Raw genomic sequence first — 18,595 nt, 5'->3', positions numbered from 1 at the left:
GGGGTATACATAATAAAAACAAGTACAATAATCTTGAACAATACAAGTCATAACTGGTACAGGAGGAGAGAGGACCCTGCCCGCGAAGGCTCACAATCTACAAGGGATGGGTGAGAATACAGTAGGCAAGGGTAGAGCGGTTTGGTCGATTGGTGGTTACTGCAGGTTGTAGGCTTGTCGGAAGAGGTGGGCCCTCAGGCTCTTTTTGAAGGTTTCAATGGTAGGTGAGAGTCTGATGTGTTGTGGTAGAGGGTTCCAGAGTAGGGGTGATATGCGAGAGAAATCTTGTATACGATTGTGGGAAGAGGAGATAAGAGGGGAGTAGAGAAGGAGATCTTGTGAGGATCGGAGGTTGCGTGCAGGAAAGTACCAGAAGACGAGGTCACAGATGTATGGAGGAGACAGGTTGTGGATGGCTTTGTATGTCATGGTTAGGGTTTTGTACTGGAATCTCTGGGTAATGGGGAGCCAGTGCAGGGACTGACAGAGGGGAGAGGCCGGGGAATAGCGGGGGACAGGTGGATTAGTTGGGCAGCTGAGTTTAGAATAGATTGGAGGGGTGCGAGAGTGTTAGAGGGGAGGCCACAGAGCAGGAGGTTGCAGTAGTCAAGGCGAGAGATGATGAGGGCATGGACTAGGGTTTTTGCAGATTCTTGGTTGAGGAATGTACGGATTCGTGAAATATTTTTGAGTTAAAGTCGGCAGGAAGTGGAAAGGGCTTGGATATGTGGTTTGAAGGAGAGATCAGCGTCAAGGATTACCCCGAGGCAGCGAGCTTGTGGGACTGGGGAGAGTGGGCAGCCATTTACTGTAAAGGATAGGTTCATTGGGGGGGTCACGTGAGATGGGGGAAAGATGATGAATTCTGTTTTGTCCATGTTAAGTTTCAGAAATCTAGCGGAGAAGAAGGATGAAATAGTGGACAGGCATTGAGGGATTCTGGTTAGTAGGGAGGTGATATCTGGTCCAGAGATGTAGATCTGTGTGTCATCAGCATAGAGGTGATACTGAAAGCCATGAGATTTTATGAGCTGTCCCAGGCCAAAGGTGTAAATGGAGAAGAGCAGGGGCCCTAGGACTGAACCTTGTGGGACTCCGACAGATAGGGGGCGAGGTGAGGAGGTGGTGTGTGAGTGGGAGATGCTGAATGTTTGGTCAGTTAGGTGTGAGGAGATCCAGGATAGGGCCAAGTCTATGATGCCAAGGGATGAGAGGGTCTGTAATAATAGGGAATGGTCCACTGTGTCAAAGGCAGCCGACAGGTCGAGGAGGAGGAGGACAGAGTAGTGTCGCTTGCTCTTGGCGGTTAAGAGGTCATTGGTGACCTTAGTTAGGGCAGTTTCAGTGGAATGGTATGACCGGAAGCCAGATTGTAAGCGGTCAAAGAGGGAGCAAGAAGAGAGATGGGAGGACAGTTCAAGGTAGACGTGTTGTTCCAGTAGTTTGGAGGCATAGGGGAGAAGTGATATAGGGCAATAGCTAGATACAGAGGATGGGTCAAGAGAGGGCTTTTTGAGGATAGGTGTGATGGAGGCATGTTTAAAGCTTGAGGGGAAAACACCAGTTGTTAGTGATAGGTTGAAGAGATGGGTTAGGTTTGGGATGAAGACTGTGGTGAGGTTTGGGATGAAGTGGGATGGGAGCGGGTCAAGTGCACAGGTGGTGAGATGCGATCTTGAGAGTAGAGTGGAGAGTTGATCTTCTGTAATGGTGGAGAAGTTGGTTTTGGAGGTGGAAGGCTGGGAAGTTGGGAGGAAGGGCTCTGGGAGTTGTTGACCAAAACTGTCTCTGATGTTATCAATCTTCTGCTTGAAAAATGAAGCAAAGTCTTCAGCTGAGATGAGTGGGGAGGGAGGAGGTGCTGGGGGATGGAGGAGAGAGTTGAAGGTGTTGAATAACTGTTTAGGGTTGTGCGACAGGGAGGATATTAGAGATGAGAAGTAGGTTTGTTTAGCTGTGGCTAGTGTGGTCTTGAAAGTAGTGAGGGACTGTTTGAATGCGATGAAGTGCTCGTTGGAGTGGGATCTTTTCCATCTGCGCTCAGCAGCCCTGGAAGCTTGCCTCAGTTCTTTGGTCAGGCTGGTGTGCCAGGGCTGTCGGTTGATTTTGCGAGCTTTGGTATGTGTAAGTGGGGCAGCAGATTCCAAAGCTACAGCTATTGTGGTGTTATATAGAGCGGCAGCGTCATCCGCATTGTGTAAGGAACTTATATCTGTGAGAGGGAGGAGGGATTCAGAGAATGAATGTAGGTCAAGATGTTTAAGATTTCTGCGAGGGTGTGAAAGTTTGTGGGGTGGGAATTGTAGACATGGAGTGGAGAGGGAAGAGAATGTGAGAAGGTTGTGGTCAGAGAAAGGAAGAGGTGAGTTAGAGAAGTTAGATAGGGAGCAGCGGCGGGTGAAGATGAGGTCCAGTGTGTGACCATATTTGTGGGTGGCTGTAGAAGACCATTGAGTGAGGCCGAAGGAGGAAGTGAGAGATAGAAGTTTAGTGGCAGCTGAGAGGGAAGTGTCAATGGGGATGTTGAAGTCACCCATGATGATAGTGGGGATGTCCGCGGAAAGGAAATGAAGTAGCCAGGTGGTGAAATGGTCAAAGAAGGTGGTGGCTGGCCCTGGGGGGCGGTAAATGACAGCCAGTTGGAGGTTGGAGGGGGAGTAGTAGTATCATTCAATACTGCAACCAACTCATTGTGCAAAAAACAAGCCCTCATATTGTTATGTCGACAGAAAAATAAAAAGTCATGGCTCTACGAGAAAGGGGAAGAAATAACAAAAGTGCAAAAATGAATATTGGGTGCAGCGGCAAAAGGTTAAAGGAGTTTCCTATTACTAACATTTCTAAGCAGTTATTTTTTTGAGAGGCAGAAATCTTTCCGAAAACTCAAATATTAACTAATTTTGGTCTTTGTCTTCATCTTTGGAAAAGGATCTGGTACATGCAGTAGTTTGATGTATGAATGGGTTCTTAGCATTGACGCTTTGATTCAAATATTAGACTTGTAGAGGGAGCTAGTGGACAATATTCCGCACTGCCGACAGAATGGAGATGTATATCCCAGTATGGTACAGTAAGGTGGTGGTTTATTTCAACGCGTTTCGAAGTATATAACTTCTTCTTCAGGATAAACCACTGGGAGTTGGGAAACTACAACTCCCAGTATGGTTTGTCAGTGGGAATTATAGTTTCCCAGTAGCAGGAAAGATACAGGTAAGAGACCTTTAATTCATAAAGGGTTTTCAATGGCAGTAAAGCTTATCTGTCCTCACTAGCTTTACTGGCACACTCATCATGCACCTGTTTGAAGCGCACGTGTCATGGCAAGTGCACTTTAAACGATTCTTTCAGTTATTCGTTTGTATATAATATTAGATGCACAACTCTGTTTTACCCACAAATGATATGATTATGCTGAACAAAAAAGATATATGAAATATGCAGATACATCTGTATATACTTGACATCAAAGAGAATGCGAGGAGCAGAAAATTCACATTATTAAAGATAATTATTCTCATTTACTTCATGATTACTGTTTCCTATTAAACTTGCCAATAACAGAATTGACTTTTATTATTTTATTTATAAAGCATAAACCAACATAATCCTGCGAGTCTAAAAAATGAAATATTGCACTGATATGTCGGAGTAATGCTACCGACACTGCAGGGTAAAACTGAGTTAAATTTACTTTCTGCTGTATTTTTATAATGAGATTTATTATATAAGCTTGAAACAGCAGTTACCAACCTCTAGGTATTAAAGTTACCAAGTTGCAATGAAAAATGCATAAAACGTCACTCTACACCCTGGCAGATAAAAGCCTGCTAGAACACTGTGCCTTTATCATTCAGTGTTACTGCTACCGCCTCCAGGATATGACTAAATATTGTGTCTCTTGCTTCAGGTCCAAGGAATTAATTAAAGAAGCGATCCTTGATAATGACTTCATGAAGAACCTTGAGATTTCCCAGATCCAAGAGATAGTGGATTGTATGTATCCTGTTGAATATGGCAAAGACAGCTGTATCATCAAGGAAGGGGACGTGGGGTCGCTGGTCTATGTCATGGAAGGTACTGTGTTTTATTTTTCCCACGGTTATTTGCTTTTACTGTACAAGAGTTGAAGATTTTCTTTCCGGTCTGGGTGAAATTGAGCAGTGCTTTTTTAGGGAAAGTTGTATTTACATCCATCACGACTGTCTGCAGCCCCGCAATTACCGAGAAACATATAAAGTAAGAAAAAAAATGAGGTCATGTATTTTATTACCGAAAAGTACACTTTACGATATCCCTTCGTGAGATGACTGTGGCTGTCCAGAGAGCACTTCTGAGTCACGTATCCCATAGCAAAGGCTTTTTCGGAGATTACAGTTTTTAATAACTGGCTTTAGTTCGACCATTGACAATCTTATGACTTTTAGCTCAGTAACTAGCATGCCATGCAACTCAAGCAACGGAGGCTTGTTCTAGCACTTGTAGTTTTGTCAGCAACTGGATAGTTACCTTTCTGATCAGGCCGTAACCAAAAGAATTAATAATCAATTTAAAAGCCTTAATTGCAGCTAATTAGTGCCCCATGGCAGTAAAATTGCAAGATCTGGCTTAACTCCCTAATTTAGAGTTGAGTTGTTGTGAACATTCAGGGTATGACACTGGATAATATTTTAGCATGGAAAATTTCCAAATGGCTTGTCAAATATTTAAAGGACAGTCATAAGGATTAAAATGATATTTTTAGGCTTGTTTTTAGTATAACAAAACAAAATATTTGAAGAAAATACAATCAGAAAGGTGATTTTGCCCAGAAAAATACAGAATAAGTTACTTAAAGGGAATCTGTTACCAGGTTTTTGCCAGTTCAACTGAGAACAGCATAATGTAGGCACAGAGACCCTGATTCCAACCATGTATTACTTAGATTACAGGGTACAGCACTTGTGACACAATCAGAGGTCTTAAATGTATCATGTAGCAGAGCTGACAAAGCTAACCCCGCCCCCATCAGGCTTGGTATGTACATAGTCTATTAACAGTAGGTGCTTATCACAGGAAGGGGTGGAGTAGGACGACTTGACATGTGGCAGCTTGTTACAGCAATGATAATGTCCTAGTGACAAAACCTTCATTGTAAGTAAACAACAGCACTCATCCATTTAAGTGACACATTGTTGAATTCAACTTTTTAACCTTTACCTCATGCTGTCATCAGAATACATAGCAAAAACCTGCTGACAGATTCGCTTTAAAAGCTTTTTTCCCCAAAATAAAGTCATTCCCTATTGATGTTTATCCCTAGTGGGCCATCCACTTGAACCCCCCAAAATCCCGTGATAAGGGATCTGGATAACCGAGAATGAAGCTCTGCTGCCCCATTCTAAATACAGCGTAGGAGCACATGTACGTCCTCTGCGTCATTCAATATTAATAAGACTGCTGAAAATAGCTGATCTCAGCACTCAAATTTCTCAGTTAACAATAAATGGATCAGAGGTTGGGCTCCATTCAAGTCAGGGCTGCAGAGCTCATTCTCTGGGTTCCAGAGCCCAGATCTCAGGATTACTATCGGTCCAAACAGCCAAACGCCCAGTGATCAGCAAATTATCCCCTATATTTTGAAAAGATAATGACTTGTTCCTTTGGTATAACCCTTTAAGATAAAGAATACATAGGGACTGCAAGACCAGAACAAAAGAAAATAGTATGCTTAATACTTGTTAGCTTCCCTTTGGCTCCTACAGCTGCTATTTTCCTGCACTTGGTGTAGCTCCAGGTACCATGAATGTACAATGATGATATTGCTGGTCCAGCTAGTCATATATTTTCTTGATGTGTTTCTTATATCTCATTTACTCTTATTGCTGATCCTGGTTATTGCTTTGGCTTGATATGAAGCCTCATTTCGCTTTTGTTTCTCACCTGTCACATCTTGCTTTCTGGACCCTACTGAATTTGACATAATCAATTGGGTTCCATTACAGAGTTCAGCTCTATTATTGTTCTGTCCCAGTCTGTTCACGCTATTGGTTTGTTTGGTTTTATATCAGTGGTTTTTCAAGGGGTTGGGCTGAAGGCTACAACTTAGAACTTACTAGTGACCCACAACCAGTATCACATTTAGTCCATTCCTCTTTAGACTTCCTGCGAGCAGCTGTAACCGGAAATAAACCTTGATTTTCTTGGAGTGCCAACAAAGAGGACAAAGAAGCATTGCATAGTATGTAGAAATCTAAGAGTTATTCATCCAAAATTCAAATTTGTCACTTTGGATCAAATTTGGAATACAAATTAGATTTGTACTGAATTAATTTGGCTCAAATCAAATCAGCTGGGATGGATTAAAATAACTCTTTTATACTTGCCTTCCTTGGCTCTCAGATTTATCTTGCTGGCACCGATTCTTCAAACAGCACCTTATACTTTTCTCTTCAGTTTTCTATTTTCTCTCTTCTTTCTTCTTCTGTTCCTTCTTTCCAAAGCAGCCATTCTTCTCCAGGCCCTGTGGTGTCACATAGTGTTTTACTTTTGTTGTTCACGTCAATGACATGCGTTATACTCCATGTGAACACATGTGGTGATCACCAATTGGGCTTAATAAAGAACTGCAACCCCAGATGCCAAGAGAGAGAAGAAGACAGAAGATAGAAGACAGAGGAGTTAACGAGAGGACCAGCAGAAGTGGGAGAGGTTATCAAGATGGACTTCTCAGCTCTCAAATGGCTGCCATTTTGCTGAGATTCATATGAGTTGAATAGCAAAAATGTTGGGGTTCTGGTGGACACAATTTTTTTTACACAATTCTTAAGAGGTTTTTGACCCCTTCTCGCCCCTCAAAGTTTAGCCAAATAGCTGCCAGCCAGCTGCCATTTTGCTGGAATTCATGTGAATCGAATTGTAGAATGTTTGCATTTTTGCAAATCCCATTTTTTCAAGAAATAATTTTATTAATTTCAATTAACTTGCTCATCTCTAACGTTGCCCAATCAAGGTGTTGTCTGCATAGTGTGGGATAGGATAGATCCTCCAGAGCGAGAGACACTTCTTTTTAACTTCTTTCAATTGTGGCCATGAAATGACATCCTGACCAGAGAATCAAACCCACCTCCATTAATGGTCTGTGCTACCCAAAGTCTAATTATGATGAGCCTTAGATTTAGGTTAAACATAAGAAAAGATTAATCACATAACAGCTGCACATTTTTACCAGTACCATGCATTGAAAGAATACATAGCCTGTCTCATCTCAGACTAACCCTATCAATTCAAGATTGGTGTCAATTATCGATGGTTTACAATAACAGTCCCAAACCCCTTCCCGACATCTGACGTAATAGTACGTCAGATGTCGGGTCCCCTGCTTTGATGTGCGCTCCGGCGGTGAGCGCACATCAAAGTCGCGACATGTCAGCTGTTTTTTACAGCTGACATGTGCGCGCAATAGCGGCGGGTGAAATCGCGATCACCCGCCGCTATTAACTAGTTACATGCCGCTGTCAAACGCAGACAGCGGCATTTAACTACCGCATCCGGCCGTGCGGCCGGATATGAGCGCATCGCCGACCCCCGTCACATGATCGGGGGTCGGCGATGCTTGTACATTGTAACCATAGAGGTCCTAGAGACCTCTATGGTTACTGATTGCCGGTGGCTGTGAGCGCCCCCCTTTGGTCGGCGCTCACAGCACAACGGCATTTCTGCTGTGTAGCAGCGATCTTATGATCGCTGCTGCATAGCAGAGCCGATCGGGCTGTGCCTGCTTCTAGCCTCCTATGGAGGCTATAGAAGCATGGCAAAAGTAAAAAAAAAAGTAAAAAAAAATGTGAAAAAAATAAAAAAAATATAAAAGTTTAAATCACCCCCCTTTCGCCCCAATCAAAATAAATCAATAAAAAAAAAACCCAACCTACACATATTTGGTATCGCCGCGTTCAGAATCGCCCGATCTATCAATAAAAAAAAGCATTAACCTGATCGCTAAACGGCGTAATGAGAAAAAAAATCGAAACGCCAGATTTACGTTTTTTTGGTCGCCACGACATTGCATTAAAATGCAATAACGGGCGATCAAAAGAACGTATATGCACCAAAATGCTATCATTAAAAATGCCAGCTCGGCACGCAAAAAATAAGCCCTCACCTGACCCCAGATCACGAAAAATGGAGACGCTACGAGTATCGGAAAATGGCGCAATTTTGTTTTGTTTTGTTTTTTGCAAAGTTTGGAATTTTTTTTCACCACTTAGGTGAAAAATAACCTAGTCATGTTAGGTGTCTATGAACTCGTACTGACCTGGAGAATCATAATGGCAGGTCAGTTTTAGCATTTAGTGAACCTAGCAAAATAGGCAAGCAAAAAACAAGTGTGGGATTGCACTTTTTTTGCAATTTCACTGCACTTGGAATTTTTTTCCCGTTTTCTAGTACACAACATGCTAAAACCAATGATGTCGTTCAAAAGTACAACTCGTCCCGCAAAAAATAAGCCCTCACATGGCCAAATTGACGGAAAAATAAAAAGTTATGGCTCTGGGAAGGAGGGGAGCGAAAAACGAACACGGAAAAACGGAAAAAGCTCCGGGGGTGAAGGGGTTTGGAAGTTTTTTTAGGCTGCTTGGCATTTCCTATAATTCATGATCATGTCTCTGAGCTGCTTTGGATCTGAGGAGAATTTCCAACCCGTCTTTTCATCTTCTACCCTCTGCCTGCTGTTCTGAGAGATCAACTGGATTAAACTTTCGCTCTCGCCTTCTCCCTGTCATACTGTCAAGCTCCATTCAGGGAATTGAATTACCTTTCCAATCAGCTGGGCTGATTAGCTGCAGAAATCTTTTTTTTTCTGTCCCAATTGTTCGATTGCCATTTCCAGCCTCCCTGTCACACATTTACCTTCCTGTGCTATTATCAGTATATTCTTCTACTTTGCAATTTCAAGCCATCTTCAGTCTCCATGTTTGGGATTGTTCTCTGTGGGAAGCCCAATGCAGTTCTTGCTCGTGTTTTACTGTAGATCTTTAGGTTTCAGCTGAAGTTTTTTAGCTACCGAGGAATTAATTTGGTGTCAGTCACGTATAGATATATTTGTCATGCTTGTTGTGCCCACTGTCTTGTGCTGGAACATATGTGGAGCTTCTCAGCCTTTCTTCTAAGATAAAGATCACGGTGAAATGTTGGAGCAAAAATACATTGCTGTCAAAAGGCAGTAATACAGGCGGTTAGAAAATATACTTCTCGACATATTGAGTTTCTTGCAGTAGATTTACTGTAGCTGCCATATAAACAATCCTACAGACAGAGAAAAAAAATATTGTACATGAAACATAAACACTCCTCAGCATTGAAATTACAACACCAAGAAGGAAAAGCCATGGAATTATGGAAATCAAGTATCATGTTACTGATATTTACATGATGGAAAATGGAACTGGAAACTCATTTTGCAATTTCAGACCAATGATGGTCCAGATTTGCTCAATGGCAAAGAAGTCTGTAGACACTGTAGGCCATGGTAGCAGGTTTAGGCTATGCATGGTGCCCAAAGTAGCTTGAGCAGCATGCAGCCTGATGTCAAGTTGAAAAATAATTTCCATGACTAAATCGACATAACACAAAGCTGTTAATGTACCTGAAATGAAGGCTACAGAACTCCAAGTACCGTATATTATGTTACCCTACATCATAATCCCAGGAGTAGGACTCCTTTGAGGTTCCCTTGTAACAAGTTATAATTAATCTTTTCTCATGAACTGATAAATTAGTCTGTTCATCTTCTGCTATATATCCTGATGCTGGTGGATCAGATTGCTTGTCAAAGACACAGATTTCCATTAAGGATCATTATAATGTTTATACCAGTGTAATGTTCCAATTCAATCAATCAAAAATCCAGCAGCTTATTTCAGGGAGAAGAATACAATTGTCAGGTTCTAAAATCGGACATTTGAATCCTTATCTCCCCCTCGATGATCAGTTGGCCTGTGATCACATACACATTAAACTGTTGGCCAAACCCGCTGATATCTATGTTATGTGCTGGCAGGGTGGATTAAGCAATTTAAAAAAAAATGGCAGCAGTTTACCTCCCCTCGGAACAAAAAGATCAGAACTTGAAATATTACAGTATGGAACTTTTGCTCCTGATATCTGAGACAGAAGAAGGCTACCCCCATACATGTTAGCTGGTCGGTTAGTCCCACCAAACTGGCAAGCTTTTCCGGCAGTGATATAGTGTGTATGACCACCATTGAGTTTTTGAGTTTGATATTAAAAAGGTTGCCCAAAAATGTTTGATCATCGACCTATCCTTATGATAGGTCATCAATGTCTGATTGGCCAGGGTCCAACTCCCAGCACACTCACCAATCAGCTGTTATAGGTGTCGGCAGTGGATGCTGGATGAAAGTTCTCCCATGCAAAACTTCCCCATCTTCTAGTAGTTGCTGAGGCTGGGTTCTACACATCGTCCTCCCATTCAAATCAATAGAAGGCAGATGTGTAGCACCCTGTAGTACCCCTGTTATGTCACTATAATTTTTTTTATGTTTAACCAAAATCTATGGCTGCTGCCGCCGCCAGCACTACTAACAGCTGATCGATTTGGGTGCCAGGGGTGCCTTGGCTGATCAAACATTTATGACCTATCCTAAGGAATAGTAGTGGACAACCTTTCAATATTCCATATTTCAGCAAAAATAATGACTTGCTGGTCACATTGAGAAATTTATAGCCACCACAACTCTATATGCTGTAATTTCAGAAATAGAATTCACCCTCTCTTTTATACACACGTCTTGCAATATTGTTAGTATTCATCAAGCGTGAATGTAACCTTAATGCAGCCAATTATAGCGCTAATCTTCTCGACTGTTTGACAGATGTAATTCTTACATTTCTAAATTTGCAAAAAATGCGGCTAGTACCTGCTTATCGAGCACAGCCACGTCAAGGGCAATCCCCATAATACCTACTATAATATGTTAAAAACGGCGCTGGTACAGCTGAGATTATTCATTGCTTCCAGCAGAATTGCAGCATGTACAGTCAGCCTCAGCTAGGAGAGGATGATTTGGCATTGACTGCTCCGTACAGGACCAGAATAGCTGCTGAAATTCTCACGGTGACATAGATTTTTCACATAATGGCAGAGAGTAGACTGCAGGGTTGTTACTCTGCGTTCACTGATCTCTCCATGCATGTAAGGAGATATTGTGTAGGTGAGAAGCCATCCAAATACAGGGTACTGAGATGTTTGCATTTAGTGAGATCGCCTGTGCTAAGGTCATAGATCACTTCATCCTCGGTAACAACAAAGAGTCAACCCTCGCAGCAAGATAGTCATTATAAAAGATTGTAAGGAAAAATAAAATAGCGAGAAAATGATAGAATTCCTCTAACTAATTAAGCAGCCGACTCCTTGTCTGACACATTAAGTGTTTCTTCGCCACCGTGTACAAAAATACAAAAGTTCACAGCAACCGTTGTTCTCTCGTATGTAGCGGCTTTCCTTTCAGCGCCATCACACATCACCTTCCCTGATCCCATGATAGAGCCGGTTGCCAAAACAGCATCCATTAAATTGAAGTGTCAAGTTTACCATTCTTAAAGAGGTTCTCTCAGAATAGAAAAAAATACAAATAGCTAAAGAAAAGGTCATTATAATTACATTCCTAAATACTTTTCTTTAGCAAATTTCACTTGTTTTTATGTAAGGTGATAATCACCATAGAAAGAAAATGGCTGACACCTTGTTATACTGAATTGAACTTAATATGTTTTAAGGTATATATATATATATATATATATATATATATATATATATATATATATACAGAGAAACTAGGGAAGGCTGGGAGGGTGCACTTTCGCCACCTCAGGTAATATGGCCAAGAGGTCCACCGTGCCTCTGTCCCCCTTTTTACATACTATCCTCCATGCCTTCAACCACTTGGGGCAACCTTTTTGATCTTCCTGCATTTTTTGTTAACCCCTACAGACTCCGTTACTGGAATAATTTAGTTCAGGTCCTGCTAAGAGTGGGAAGATGTGCTTTCCAGCCAGTGTTTCTGAATGATAGTACATGGCATAGATACTTCCAGGTCACAGCAGAGCAGCTTCCTACTACACATGGTCACACATACCTCTCCTAACATTGTAGGACAGGTTTCTGTCAGTGACGATGGCCATTTTAATTCTATATTGATTTTTTTTTTTAAATTTATCACCTGGTGGTAGATCCAAAACCTAGCTACAATTAATGTGTGAGGCTTAAAGCAGCAGAATGTGCATTGTCTACAGGTTGGCATATATTCATCAAACAGGGGTGAGCTGTGTCGTGATATTTTTTTTCACATATCTGATACTAACATTATGTATTATAGCTGCCAGTAGCTTCTGCTTTACTAAAACTTCCGCAGTACAATGACATTGTTTTACCCAACCGTTGCCTCCTCCCTAACCCCAATTTTAATATTGCTCTTCTCTTTTTCCACTAGACAAATCCAAGCAATTTTGGAATATTCTAAACCAGACGCCAGCTTCTACATTTCTAGCACATATCACACTATTCACCCACAAGAACAAAGTGGAAAGAAAAATGTTACTGACTAGGGTATGAAAGAAAGCCCATGGGTAGGAATTACAAATATATTAAGGCTAGGTTCACATGACTGTAATTTCGTTCAAAAAGCTGTCCATAAAGAATATTGATGACACTCGGGTCGATATAATTCGGGTAGGGCTGTTTCAGATGTCTGTAAAAATTGGATTGCAGTGCGCGAACTGGCTGCAGGTCTCCTTGAACTCAGTAGGCATTTATGAGGCTGCTGAGTTCAGGTCAAGAAACCCACGACCAGCCCGTATATTGCAATCTGAACATAGACCAATTTTCACGGACATCTGAATGAGCCTTAACAGTGATTGGACTGGTTTGACTTTAATATGCGTGATAAGTGGTGGTAGACATGTTTGATAGCTATCTTCTGTATTTTCTCACTATTAACCTGCCAGACCTTTGGCTTGTTTTTGGGAGAGGTTGGGAAAAAAGCTATTCTCTGCTTTGGCAACCTCCACAAAAACACCACTTTTCTCTATGGTATGATCTTGTATTGCAGCTTATACTAGTAAAGTAGATAGGGAAAACTGCCATACCAATCACAGCTTACAAACAAATGTGGAACTGTTTCTGGAAAAGGAGTAGACTCGTTTTTTAAAATTGTGAACAGTCCCTTTAAGGAGCAATGTGTACATTGTATATGTTCATACTGACTGTTTGGATGAATGATTTCCATTTCGCCAGACCCCTATTTTTACGGTATCTTCCCTGTGTGGGACTTTATATCCAATGCAGGGGAGATAACCTCTGAGTCTGAGTCCATATGTCTGTGATTTATGATGTTCTGCCTGTTGCTATCTCTTACTTTATTATTACATCTAAAATTCATTGGAAAATGCCTGCTCATTTGTAACCAGCCGTAGTATACGGTACTGTGCCTGTATGTACAGTACTATACCATGCACGAAAAAGTAGAAGGAACTTTCTATGGCAATATTCCAGAAAATTGCTGTTATTGAAGGATGTACATCAGCTTTCATTTCTTCTAATGAATCTTTCCACTTTGATGGATGAATATATCTAGGTTTGATGTTGGAGGAGGAGTACAGTAATTACAAGATAATTAGGGAGTATAAATTCTATCAAAAAGGAAATCCATCTTATCGCTAGGTTTCGGTATTAGGAATCTGCAGAAATGATACGGTTGTGCTATCTTGCTTTACTGTAGGAACAGGGTCATGTAACAGGAATAAGTCCAGATACCCACTTCTAACTTCTCAGCAACAGATATCTTATAGCAGTCTGCTACTAAATGAGTTTTCAAATCAAAGCCTGAAATGTGAAATTGCCCCAATCTTTTCTGCAGGCCAGCCTCCCCTCCACCACCTGGAATGGCGACACTTCTTTCAATGGGCTTGTTCTGATACTGCAGTTTGTCCAGATTTAAGTTACTTGGGCTGAACTACAATACCGTTAATTGCCTTTAGATAGATTGGAATTTTATTACATGCCTCTTCAGTCGAGTTAAGCCATCTGATAAAATCACTTCTTGTGAGTACAATTCCAATACAGACATCCATAGAAAGGCTCTCTCAAAAGCTCTACATTTGCAGCATTTTTATGGAGTCAGAATAATGACCAGACATTTTTTTTCGGTGCACACAAAGTTTTGCTGCTTATGGAAATGCTCCTTTTTGGAGACATTTTTGAAGGAATTTGTCATTTCTTGAAACAGTTTCCGAAGCATTTTGGAAGAGTTTTCTTCTAAAGCTTTTTTTTGCAGAATCTTGATTGGGTAGTTCCTAGTTTGGAGCAGATTCCATCAGGAGCCTATTGGAAGAAGTGATGCGCACCTTCTTTTATTTCACCATTTTTCGAAGCCTGAACTGGGAAAAAAATGCAGAAAACACTGAACATATAAACTGAAAAGTGGTTGTATTTAGCTGTTTTGTTTTTATTTTTTAGTGGACCCAAAAAATCTCTGTCTGCGCACACCCTAGATACTTGATTTCCAATGGATCTAATTACTGATGTGTGCAGCAATTCTGTTCTAAGTACTTATGTGCACACTGTTTTATACATGACAATGGGTATCCGTGACTCCTGTGAGCTTCTAGTATTAAAAAACCTTTACCTTACCTCATATTCCCCCTGACCAAACAGCCGCCACCCCCTTTTTTCTAAGAAGAAACAAAAACGCCATTAAAACACAGACAATTGGGTTGGATTAATTGGCCACAGCAGCCGTTTATTAACATTTAAACATACAAAATCATGAAACAATAAACCCCGGAAGTGGATGACCCTCGAAGCCCGAAACATATGTCCAACATTTTTCCGCCAAACGTCCCGCCTATTTTGGCCTTATATCCGCCTTACCCCCAGCCGCTATGCACCAGCTCAGAGGCAAACTCCGCCCGCCAGGCCAAACCCGTACACCTGTTTTTTGTTCCCCTACTAATCCCTTCCTGGGATTATCTGTCCCCCTTTAACCAATTTAAAATCACCCCGGGGAGTCCAGGACCTATTGAGATCCCCCCCCCATCCAACCGCCATTTTCCACTTCCACCAACTTCGAGGATCACCACCCCACGCCATGCTGCCGCGACAGATCATTTACCATACTTAGTCATAATTAAATAACTTCATAAACTAAAAGCCTATTTCTAGCCCAAAGCTACTAACATCCGAATCACTAATCTTAGACTAATAACAATAAAAGGGAGGGTGGGTGGGAGCTTTCGTCTGTAGCCGGTGAGTACCCAAAATGGTTGCCCCACTCACGTGGCCACCCCTTTTTATAAGGTCCCCCCCCCCCTTCCCATAACCCCTCCTCCCCTTTCAAATTCAAAAAACTCTTCCCCTCCCCTCAGTTCCTTTAACCTTGTCACCCCCAGCAGTCCTAGTACACTCACTTACGTCGCACGTTCCCCTGTCATGGCGGCCTCCCCTAATTGCCAGGGGCCCAGTACGGCCTTTCTTGACAATGGGTATCCGTGACTCCTGTGAGCTTCTAGTATTAAAAAACCTTTACCTTACCTCATATTCCCCCTGACCAAACAGCCGCCACCCCCTTTTTTCTAAGAAGAAACAAAAACGCCATTAAAACACAGACAATTGGGTTGGATTAATTGGCCACAGCAGCCGTTTATTAACATTTAAACATACAAAATCATGAAACAATAAACCCCGGAAGTGGATGACCCTCGAAGCCCGAAACATATGTCCAACATTTTTCCGCCAAACGTCCCGCCTATTTTGGCCTTATATCCGCCTTACCCCCAGCCGCTATGCACCAGCTCAGAGGCAAACTCCGCCCGCCAGGCCAAACCCGTACACCTGTTTTTTGTTCCCCTACTAATCCCTTCCTGGGATTATCTGTCCCCCTTTAACCAATTTAAAATCACCCCGGGGAGTCCAGGACCTATTGAGATCCCCCCCCCATCCAACCGCCATTTTCCACTTCCACCAACTTCGAGGATCACCACCCCACGCCACAAACATAAATGCCCTAAAACCTTAGGTATTTATGTCCCGCCAAACCTTCAAAGCTGTTTCGATGCCCTCCTGTATCGCCAAACACCACATATCGGTACCAACCGCGTTCAGATGCACCCCATCCAATCTCCAATAACCTCCCGTACCAGACTCCAAGTTGACGTGCTGCACCACTACTGCCCCGTTCCTTGCCATGAAACGCGAAACAGCTTTGTTCACCTTAATCCGTGCTTTGTTTATCCCCTCCAATGACCTAGCCCCCCGCCAAACCTTCCTCGGGACGATGTCGGACCACACTACCAAAACTTTAGGAAACATTGCCCACAACCTTAACATATCGAACTTAATGTCCTTTATAAGTTCTCTACATGGCCTCTTCCCCAAGTCATTTCCTCCCAAATGAATAACCAAAATTTGCGGGAACTGATCCCAACGCACAAAACGGTGAAACTCGGGTAAAAATTGGCTCCACGTCATTCCCCTTTTTCCAATCCATCGTAAGGTTGCCACGTCCCGTGAAAAACCCAACTGCCGACCATCAGGACGAACCGCTGCCCTCTCCGCCGCCCAAAACACGAATGAATGTCCCATAATCCACACTAGCCTTTTGCCGTGGTCTGTAAGAGAATAAAGGAGAACATTTATCAAACTCAATACAAAGATACCCCCAAATATTCAAACCATGCGGTCATAACAAACCCGGGCGAACATAAGACCGAAATCTCTCCGATTCCCACCGCCCGATTCGTTTAACCACCTCATCCCCTACACCTCTCCTAGCCGCCTCCGTCGCAGCCCCAATGCGAAATGAATGCCCGCTGTACTTCTCCGGTGAAATTCCCCCCAATTCTAAACACTTCCGAAATATCGAAACAAACTGGAAACGAGATAAGAAAGAACCATCCGCATGAACCAACAATGGGTCGGATAGAACCCCTTCTCTTCTCAGTAAGTTACTCACACAGCTTACCGGGCACAACGGACAACTCGGAACTTCAAATAACACTATTTTACAACCTTTACCGGTAACGTCCGTCTTTGATGACCGAATAAACACCACCACCCTATTGGACGTAACATCAACGTCTTCTCTCCTCAAACCCCCTCCCTTGTATCTGGAAGGGCTAACCAACTCCCCCAAACGAAGTGCTCCGAAAAAGGCTAACGAAAAAGCCGCATGAAACAACGTTACTTCCCATTCTGAAAAACAAACAGAACTCAGATGTCCACCAATTACTAACAACACCTCGAATGAAACCGGACGTCTGTCGTCCAACGACTTCTGCCCTTTTTTCCAACCTTTCACTAACTGTGCAACCAAAAAGGATTTCGTCTCATCCCGTAAACCTCTGGCCTTGAAGCCAAACGCTAGACCAGCTAGGAACTTACTCATCTTGGACACCGACCAACCCGACTCCCATACATGTCCTACCAACAATAACGGCTTATACTCATCATCCATACCAGCCCCATACGACCCCTTCCAATTCTCCCATGTGCTCCAAGCTTGATTATACTGCAACCAAGACCTATCCGAAAGTGATCTAGCAAACAATTCCCCTACAGCCCGAAGGGCAGGTTCCACAGTTCCGCTGGACAATCCTGGCCTGCCGAATCCAAGCAAAGTCCCGGCCCTTGAGACTGATGCCGCTGTGGATGGAAAAAGACATTATCAGCGTTAGTAGGCATAGTTGTCTTGCCATCTGCCACTATCCACAAATTAAACTTGAGGCCCAGGAACACCAGATGCTGCAGTACCCTGACCACTTCCGTAGATGCTGCGGATAGCGTATTGATGGCGTCCACAACGCCCAAATGTTCACAGGAAAAGCGGATTTTTTTGTTCATCACCATACCCCCCCAAACTGACAATGCCACTACACGAGGAAACAACTGTAACAAAACCTGATTTTGCAACAAACCTTGCTCACGCCACCTAGGTGGCCACTCCGCCACAACGCTCTGACCGCAATATTGCACATTGAAACCACACGTTTCGCTCACGTTAATGCAAAAACCTAAATCCACTGCATTCTCCACTGTTTGAATCCAGATGGATCTGCCATTATAGTCCTCCAAGAACAAGGCCCATATCCTCAAGTCCTGCTTCAAATCCCTCGTCAATCTGATGAAGTGCAGCGGAGATTTCACTCCCACCGTAGCCAAAGACAAACGCCTACAAAATGGACGGCCCATTGGCATAATCCTGCAAGCAAAGTTCAGCTTGCCCAGCAAAGACTGTAAATCATGCAGCGTTATCTTACGCCGTGTACACGCTTTCTGAACGTCCTCCCGAAAAGCAACTACCTTGTCTTCAGGCAATCTGCATTCCATCGCTATGGTGTCGATTTCTATGCCTAGAAAACTCAGCGTGGTCATAGGCCCGACAGTCTTGTCCGCCGCCAAAGGAACTCCGAATGCCCGGGCTACCCTCTCCATCGTATGTAACAAAACCGAACAAATTGCAGACTGCGGAGGGCCCACAAACAAGAAATCATCGAGGTAATGTAAGCAATAACTCAAAGCAGATACATCCTTAACGACCCATTC

The 18,595-nt window shown here is 42.8% G+C and overlaps 1 protein-coding gene across 5 annotated transcripts in view; it reads left to right on the top strand.

Moving 5' to 3' along the window:
* The window catches only part of PRKG1 (protein kinase cGMP-dependent 1), a 1,588,699-nt gene that overhangs the window by 455,504 nt on the left and 1,114,600 nt on the right, over nucleotides 1–18,595 (top strand). For all 5 annotated transcript variants that reach the window (XM_077258875.1, XM_077258877.1, XM_077258873.1 and 2 more), the window contains exon 2: nucleotides 3,908–4,074. In XM_077258875.1, coding sequence (XP_077114990.1) covers nucleotides 3,908–4,074 — 167 coding nt within the window. The remainder of the gene's footprint in view (nucleotides 1–3,907; nucleotides 4,075–18,595) is intronic.

This window comes from Ranitomeya variabilis, chromosome 4, assembly GCF_051348905.1.
Source record: "Ranitomeya variabilis isolate aRanVar5 chromosome 4, aRanVar5.hap1, whole genome shotgun sequence".
NCBI classification, from domain to species: Eukaryota; Metazoa; Chordata; class Amphibia; order Anura; family Dendrobatidae; genus Ranitomeya; species Ranitomeya variabilis.
Note: the sequence above shows the minus strand (reverse complement) of the source record. Positions and strands in the feature narration are given on the sequence as shown.